Source organism: Balaenoptera physalus (assembly GCF_965194825.1).
Source record: "Balaenoptera physalus genome assembly, chromosome: 5".
Taxonomy (NCBI): Eukaryota; Metazoa; Chordata; class Mammalia; order Artiodactyla; family Balaenopteridae; genus Balaenoptera; species Balaenoptera physalus.
Window position 1 is genome coordinate 60,445,635 of NC_138884.1, and position 9,574 is coordinate 60,455,208.

General features: G+C 41.1%; 1 protein-coding gene across 3 annotated transcripts in view; it reads right to left on the reverse strand.

The window, feature by feature from the left end:
• The window catches only part of LOC309661770 (alpha-fetoprotein-like), a 107,723-nt gene extending 98,165 nt beyond the window's left edge, over positions 1–9,558 (reverse strand). Inside the window, exons 1-2 of one of the 3 annotated variants that reach the window (XM_082463790.1) lie at positions 8,999–9,558; positions 37–80 (exon numbers count right to left, since the gene is read on the reverse strand). Coding sequence is in view for 1 of the 3 variants with exons in the window: in XM_082463787.1 (XP_082319913.1) it covers positions 37–121 (85 nt within the window). In the remaining 2 variants the exon portion in view is untranslated. Of the gene's footprint in view, positions 1–36; positions 899–1,056; positions 1,082–8,998 lie in introns of those variants that run through there. The other 2 variants (XM_082463791.1, XM_082463787.1) reach the window with 2 other exon arrangements.
• Positions 9,559–9,574: the final 16 nt, after the last annotated feature.

Genomic DNA, 9,574 nt, shown 5'->3' on the forward strand with positions numbered 1-9,574 from the left:
CACATGGGTGTATAGATTGTAAATAGGATTGCCTACCTGCATCTAGTAAACTTCTCTGAAGAGTCTGACATTTAATGTAGCTGAAGAAGACAAGAAAAGATATGGTTCTAACAGTCTTCATTATTTCAGATGAATCTTTATAGAGTACATTCTATCATTTGAGAGAATTGAGGAATCCTTTTATATTCTTTCCAAGTAATTGCTATTAATAATTAACGTTTTTCTGGTGAAAGTTTTTCCACCTTGGTCACTATGACCCTCAAAAAATTATAGAGGGCTTCCCTGGTGGCACAGTGGTTGAGAATCTGCCTGCTAATGCAGGGGACATGGGTTCGAGCCCTGGTCTGGGAAGATCCCACATGCCACGGAGCAACTGAGCCTGTGAGCCACAACTACTGAGCCTGCGCATCTGGAGCCTGTGCTCCGCAACAAGAGAGGCCGCGATAGTGAGAGGCCCGCGCACCGCGATGAAGAGTGGCCCCCGCTTGCCGCAACTAGAGAAAGCCCTCACACAGAAGCGAAGAGCCAACACGGCCATAAATAAATAAATAAAAATAAATAAATAAATAATAGAAATTCATGACAATGAAGAAATATTTTTGATAGATAGCATTCATTAACGAATAGTGGATTTTAAAATGAGTCATGTCGGGGAGGAGCTTCAAGATGGCAGAAGAGTGAGACGCGGAGACCACCTTCCTCCCCACAAATACATCAGAAGTACATCTACACATGGAACAGCTCCTACAGAACACCTACTGAACGCTGGCAGAAGACGTCAGACCTCCCAAAAGGCAAGAAACTCCCCACGTACCTGGGTAGAGCAAAAGAAAAAAGAAATACCAGAAACAACAGAATAGGGATGGGACCTGCACCAGTGGGAAGGAGCTGTGAAGGAAGAAAGGTTTCCACACACTAGGAGCCCCTTCGCGGGCGGAGACTGTGGGTGGTGGAGAGGGAAAGCTTCGGAGCCGCGGAGGAGAGCGCAGCCACAGGGGTGCGGAGGGCAAAGCGGAGAGGTTCCCGCACGGAGGCTCGGCGCCGACCGGCACTCACCAGCCCGAGAGGCTTGTCTGCTCACCCGCCGGGGCGGGCGGGGCTGGGAGCTGAGGCTCGGGCCTCGGAGGTCGGATCGCAGGGAGAGGACTGGGGTTGGCGGCGTGAACACAGCCTGAAGGGGCTAGTGCACCACAGCTAGCCGGGAGGGAGTCCGGGAAAAGGTCTGGAGCTGCCGAAGAGGCAAGAGACTTTTTCTTGCCTCTTTGTTTCCTGGTGCGCGAGGAGAGGGGATTCAGAGCGCCGCTTAAAGGAGCTCCAGAGACGGGCATGAGCTGTGGCTCTCAGCTCGGATCCCAGAGACGGGCATGAGACGCTAAGGCTGCTGCTGCCGCCACCAAGAAGCCTGTGTGCGAGCACAGGTCACTCTCCACACCTCCCCTCCCGGGAGCCTGTGCAGCCCGCCACTGCCAGGGTCCCGTGATCCAGGGACAACTTCCCCGGGAGAACACACGGTGCGCCTCACGCTGGTGCAACGTCACGCCGGCCTCTGCTGCGCATGCTCACCCTGCATCCGTACCCCTCCCTCCCCCGAGCCTGCGTGAGCCAGAGCCCCCGAAGCAGCTGCTCCTTTAACCCCGTCCTGTCTGAGCGAAGAACAGACGCCCTCAGGCGACCTACACACAGAGGCGGGGGCCAAATCCAAAGCTGAACCCCGGGAGCTGTGCGAACAAAGAAGAGAAATGGAAATTTCTCCCAGCAGCCTCAGGAGCAGCGGATTAAACCTCCACAATCAACTTGATATACCTGCATCTGTAGAATACCTGAACAGACAACGAATCATCCCAAATTGAGGAGGTGGACTTTGGGAGCAACAATATATATACATTTTTCCCCTATTTCTCTTTTTGTGAGTGTGTATGTGTACGATTCTGTGTGTGATTTTGTCTGTATAGCTTTGCTTTTACCATTTGTCCTAGGGTTCTGTCTGTCTGTTATTTTTATTAATTTTTTTATTACTTTAAAAAATATTTTTCTACAAAAAAATTTTTTTCTTAATATAATTATTTTTTATTGTAATAACTTTATTTTTTTTATTTTATATTATCTTCTTCTTTCTTTCTTTCCTTTTTTTTTCCTCTCTTTTATTCTGAGCCGTGTGGATGACAGGCTCTTGGTGCTCCAGCCAGGCATCAGGGCTGTGCCTCTGAGGTGGGAGAGCCAAGTTCAGGACACTGGTCCACAAGAGACCTCCCAGCTCCACGTAATATCAAATGGGGAAAATCTCCCAGAGCTCTCCATCTCAACGTCAAGACCCAGCTCCACTCAATGACCAGCAAGCTGCAGTGCTGGGCACCCTATGCCAAACAACTAACAAGACAGGAACACAGCCCCATCCATTAGCACAGAAGCGGCCTAAAATCATAATAAGGCCACAGACACCCCAAAACACACCACCAGACATGGACCTGCCCACCAGAAAGACAAGATCCAGCCTCATCCACCAGAACACAGGTCTTAGTCCCCTCCACCAGGAAGCCTACACAACCCACTGAACCAACCTTAGCCACTGGGGACAGACACCAAAAACAATGGGAACTATAAACCTGCAGCCTGCAAAAAGGAGACCCCAAACACAGTAAGTTAAGCAAAATGAGAAGACAGAGAAACACACAGCAGATGAAGGAGCAAAGTAAAAACCCACCAGAGCTAACAAATGAAGAGGAAATAGGCAGTCTACCTGAAAAAGAATTCAGAGTAATGATAGTAAAGATGATCCAAAAACTTGGAAATAGAATGGAGAAACTACAAGAAACATTTAACAAGGACCTAGAAGAACTAAAGAGCAAACAAACAATGATGAACAACACAATAAATGAAATTAAAAATTCTCTAGAAGGGATCAATAGTAGAATTACTGAGGCAGAAGAACGGATAAGTGACCTGGAAGATAAAATAATGGAAGTAACTACTGCAGAGCAGAATAAAGAAAAAAGAATGAAAAGAGTTGAGGACACGGGCTTCCCTGGTGGTGCAGTGGTTGAGAGTCTGCCTGCCAATGCGGGGGGCACGGGTTCGAGCCCTGGTCTGGGGGGATCCCACATGCCGGGGAGCAACTGGGCCCGTGAGCCACAACTGCCGAGCCTATGCATCTGGAGCCTGTGCTCCGCAACAAGAGAGGCCCGCACACCGTGATGAAGAGTGACCCCCGCTTGCCGCAACTAGAGAAAGCCCTCACACAGAAATAAAGACCCAACACAGCTAAAATAAATAAATAAATTTATTTAAAAAAAAAAAAGAATTGAGGACACTCTCAGAGACCTCTGGGACAACATTAAACACACCAACATTCTAATTATAGGGGTCCCAGAAGAAGAAGAGTAAAAGAAAGGGACTGAGAAAATGTTTGAAGAGATGATAGTTGAAAACTTCCTAAATATGGGAAAGGAAATACTCAATCAAGTCCAGGAAGAGCAGAGAGTCCCATACAGGATAAATCCAAGGAGAAACATGCCAAGACACATATTAATCAAACTATCAAAACTTAAATACAAAGATAAAATATTAAAAGCAGCAAGAGAAAAACAACAAATAACACACAAGGGAATCCCCATAAGGTTAACAGCTGATCTTTCAGCAGAAACTCTGCAAGCCAGAAGGGGGTGGCAGGACATATTTAAAGAGATGAAGGAGAAAAACCTACAACGAAGATTACTCTACCCAGCAAGGATCTCATTCAGATTTGACAGAGAAATTAAAAACTTAACAGACAAACAGAATCTAAGAGAATACAGCACCATCAAACCAGCTTTACAACAAATGCTAAAGGAACTTCTCTAGGCAGGAAACTCAAGAGAAGGAAAAGACCTACAATAACAAACCGAAATCAATTAACAAAATGGTAATAGGAACATACATATCGATAATTACCTTAAATGTAAATGGACTAAATGCTCCAACCAAAAGACATAGATTGGCTGATGCATACAAAAACAAGACCCGTGTATATGCTGTCTACAAGAGACCCACTTCAGACCTAGGGACACATACAGACTGAAAGTGAGGGGATGGAAAAAGATATGCCATGCAAATGGAAATCAAAAGAAAGCTGGAGTAGCAATTCTCATATCAGACAAACTAGACTTTAAAACAAAGACTATTACAAGAGACAAGGACACTACATAATGATCAAGGGATCAATCCAAGAAGAAGATGTAACAATTGTAAATATTTATGCACCCAACATAGGAGCACCTCAATACATAAGGCAAATACTAACAGCCATAAAAGGGGAAATCGACAGTAACACAATCATAGTAGGGGATTTTAACACCCCACTTTCACCAATGGACAGATCATCTAAAATGAAAATAAATAAGGAAACACAAGCTTTAAATGATACATTAAACAAGATAGATTTGATTGATATAGGACATTCCCTCCAAAAACAACAGAATACACATTCTTCTCAAGTGCTCATGGAACATTCTCCAGGACAGATCATATCTTGGGTCACAAATCAAGCCTTGGTAAATTTAAGAAAATTGAAATCGTATCAAGTATCTTTTCCGACCACAACACTATGAGACTAGATATCAATTACAGGAAATAATCTGTAAAAAATACAAACACATGGAGGCTAAACAACACACTACTTAATAATCAAGAGATCACTGAAGAAATCAAAGAGGAAATCAAAAAATACCTAGAAACAAATGACAATGAAAACACGACCACCCAAATCTATGGGATGCAGCAAAAGCAGTTCTAAGAGGGAAGTTTATAGCAATACAATCCTACCTTAAGAAACAAGAAACATCTCAAATAAACAACCTAACCTTACACCTAAAGCAATTAGAGAAAGAAGAACAAAAAAACCCCAAAGTTAGCAGAAGGAAAGAAATCATAAAGACCAGATCAGAAATAAATGAAAAAGAAATGAAGCAAACGATAGCAAAGATCAATAAAACTAAAAGCTGGTTCTTTGAGAAGATAAACAAAATTGATAAACCATTAGCCAGACTTATTAAGAAAAAAAGGGAGAAGACTCAAATCAATAGAATTAGAAATGAAAAAGGAGAAGTAACAACTGACACTGCAGAAGTACAAAGGATCATGAGAGATTACTACAAGCAACTATATGCCAATAAAATGGACAATCTGGAAGAAATGGACAAATTCTTAGAAATGCACAACCTTCCAAGAGAGAACCAGGAAGAAATAGAAAATATGAACAGACCAATCACAAGCACTGAAATTGAAACTGTTATTAAAAATCTTCCAACAAACAACAGCCCAGGACCAGATGACTTCACAGGCAAATTCTATCAAACATTTAGAGAAGAGATAACACCTATCCTTCTTAAACTCTTCCAAAAGATAGCAGAGGGAGGAACACTCCCAAACTCATTCTACGAGGCCACCATCACCCTGATACCAAAACCAGACAAAGATGTCACAAAGAAAGAAAACTACAGGCCAATATCACTGATGAACATAGATGCAAAAATCCTCAACAAAATACTAGCAAACAGAATCCAAGAGCACACTGAAAGGATCATACACCATCATCAAGTGGGGTTTATACCAGGAATGCAAGGATTCTTCAGTATACGCGAATCAATCAATGTGATACACCATATTAACAAATTGAAGGAGAAAAACCATATGATCATCTCAATAGATGCAGAGAAAGCTTTTGACAAAATTCAACACTGATTTATGATAAAAACCCTCCAGAAAGTAGGCATAGAGGGAACTTCCTCAACATGATAAAGGCCATATATGACAAACCCACAGCCAACATCGTCCTTAATGGTGAAAAACTGAAACCATTTCCACTAAGATCAGGAACAAGACAAGGTTGTCCACTCTCACCACTATTATTCAACATAGTTTTGGAGGTTTTAGCCACAGCAATCAGAGAAGAAAAAGAAATAAAAGGAATCCAAATCAGAAAAGAAATAAAGCTGTCACTTTGCAGATGACATACTATACATAGAGAATCCTAAATATGCTACCAGAAAACTACTAGAGCTAGTCAATGAACTTGGTAAAGCAGCAGGATACAAAATTAATGCACAGAAATCTCTTGCATTCATATGCACTAATGATGAAATATCTGAAAGCGAAATTAAGAAAACACTCCCATTTACCATTGCAACAAAAAGAATAAAATATCTAGGGATAAACCTACCTAAGGAGACAAAAGACCTGTATGCAGAAAATTATAAGACACTGATGAAAGAAATTAAAGATGATACAAATAGATGGAGAGATATACCATATTCTTGGATTGGAAGAATCAACATTGTGAAAATGACTCTACTACCCAAAGCAATCTACAGATTCAATGCAATCCCTATCATACTACCACTGGTATTTTTCACAGAACTAGAACAAAAAATTTCACAATTTGTATGGAAACACAAAAGACCCCGAATAGCCAAAGCAATCTTGAGAAAGAAAAATGGAGCTGGAGGAATCAGGCTCCCTGACTTCAGACTATACTACAAAGCTACAGTAATCAATACTGTATGGTACTGGCACATAAACAGAAATATAGATAAATGGAACAGGGTAGGAAGCCCAGAGATAAACCCACGCACATATGGACACCTTATCTTTGATAAGGAGGCAAGAATATACAGTGGAAAATAGACAGCCTCTTCAATAAGTGGTGCTGGGAAAACTGGACAGCTACACGTAAAAGAATGAAATTAGAATGCTCCCTAACACCATACACAAAAATAAACTCAAAATGGATTAAAGACCTAAATGTAGGGCCAGACACTATCAAACTCTTAGGGGAAAACACAGGCAGAACACTCTATGACATAAATCACAGCAAGATCCTTTTTGACCCACCTCCTAGAGAAATGGAAAGAAAAAGAAAAATAAACAAATGGGACCTAATGAAACTTAAAAGCTTTTGCACAGCAAAGGAAACCATAAACAAGACGAAAAGACAACCCTCAGAATGGGAGGAAATACTTGCAAATGAAGCAACTGACAAAGGATTAATCTCCAAAATTTACAAGCAGCTCATGCAGCTCAATATCAAAAAAACAAACAACCCCATCCAAAAATGGGAAGACCTAAATAAACATTTCTCCAAAGAAGATACACAGATTGCGAACAAACACATGAAAGAATGCTCAACATCATTAATCATTAGAGAAATGCAAATCAAAACTACAATGAGATATCATCTCACACCAGTCAAAATGGCCATCAGCAAAAAATCTAGAAACAATAAATGCTGGAGAGGGTGTGGAGAAAAGGGAACCCTCTTGCACTGTTGGTGGGAATGTACATTGATACAGCCACTATGGAGAACAGTATGGAGGTTCCTTAAAAAACTAAAAATAGAATTACCATATGACCCAGCAATCCCACTACTGGGCATATACCCTGAGAAAACCATAATTCAAAAAGAGTCATGTACCAAGATGTTCATTGCAGCTCTATTTACAATAGCCAGGACATGGAAGCAACCTAAGTGTCCATCAACAGATGAATGGATAAAGAAGATGTGGCACATATATACAATGGAATATTACTCAGCCATAAAAGGAAACGAAATTGAGTTATTTGTAGTGAGGTGGATGGACCTAGAGTCTGTCCTACAGAGTGAAGTAAGTCAGAAAGAGAAAAACAAATACCGTATGCTAACACATATATATGGAATCTAAGAAGAAAAAAAAAAAAGGTCATGAAGAAGCTGGGGCAAGACGGGAATAAAGATGCAGACCTACTAGAGAATGGACTTGAAGATACGGGGAGGGGGAAGGGTAAGCTGTGACAAAGTGAGAGAGTGGCATGGACATATATACACTACAAAACGTAAAATAGATAGCTAGTGGGAAGCAGTCGCATAGCACAGGGAGATCAGCTTGATGCTTTGTGACCATCTAGAGGGGTGGGATAGGGAGGGTGGGAGGGAGGGAGACACAAGAAGGAAGAGATATGGGGACATATTTATATGTATAACTGATTCACTTTGTTATAAAGCAGAAACTAACACACCATTGTAAAGCAATTATACTCCGATAAAGATGTTAAAATTTTTTTAAATAAATTAATTAATTAATTAAATAAAATAAAACGAGTCATGTCAATCTACCTGTTTTTTCAATATTACACCACATAGACCTTGGAATAAAGTAATCAATAAACACTTTTGGTAAATATCTCATTTCCTAGAAATGCTTGTTGACGTGTACAAAGTTCAAAAATGCCAGCAGATCAGGTAAACATGTACTCTCCCAGATTCAAATAAATGGTGAAGGCCTGGGTTCCAGTGCTGGGCACATTTTTATGTCGCTGGAGAGAGTGGGGAGCATAGATCTTGGGAGCAAACCCAAGGGACTGCGACCTAATTTACTGAGTGCTTGCTGTGAGTCTGGCGCTTTATATGATTACATTTAGATAGCCATATTCTTATTTCTTGAATAATAAATTAAGACTCGGGGTCATATAATTTGCTCATGGACTCACAGGTAGAACTTCAGGTCTGTCTGATGTCAGAGCCCACACCACCCAAGAGCCAGTATTAAAAACTGAGGTCCCAACATCCTTCAGCTATTTTCTGCTTTGCCTATCATCCAGTTCTTGGGTCTAGGGCAGGACACAGGTGATTACTAATTAAATAAAATGTTTAAGCTAGGGACAAAGTGAGAGAGTGGCATGGACATATATACACTACCAAATGTAAAATAGATAGCTAGTGGGAAGCAGCCTCATAGCACAGGGAGATCAGCTCGGTGCTTTGTGACCACCTAGAGGGGTGGGATAGGGAGGGTGGGAGGGAGAGAGGGAGACACAAGAGGGAAGAGATATGGGGATATATGTATATGTATAACTGATTTACTTTGTTATACAGCAGAAACTAACACACAATTGTAAAGCAATTATACTCCAATAAAGATGTTTAAAAAAAAAAGTTTAAGCTAAATGTAAAGATTAAAAGTTTTAGAAATGGAAGATCACTGGTTAATACTTTAACCATTCCTGTCCTCAGTTTCCTCATTTATAGATGGAGGGTTTGGACCAGATAATCTTTACGGCTGGCAGTCCATTGCTTGATTCTTCTACCCACATATTCTCATTTCTGGTTTCCTAGGTGAAGAAATATCACAAGTGGGACAGATATATTTGCCTGAAAAACAACAACAACAACAAATCTGTTATTTAGATTTGGGACACACTGGCTTATGGTAAAGAATATTGATGGCCCTGTGTGGTAGATTTTCAGGGTCCTTTAAACTGTCCTAATGCTCAGCATCTCTTTCTGTCTTGCATCTTTAGAGCTGTTCCCTTGAGATCTTACTCTGAGCCACCTGGGACTATCAGAAATGGACCCATTGCTCTAGGGATAGCAAATCCTTTGGATGAGTGCTGCCAGACTGTCACCCATTGCAGACATTACTAATCGATCACTGTACTCTTTCTCTCTGAACCTAGACTAGCCTTAGAATCATTCACAGCACAATGCCTCATTACAGCCACTATTAATTGATTGGAACTGTTACTTAAAGAAAAAAAAACTGTTGTATGTGTGCTAAACTAATTCCTC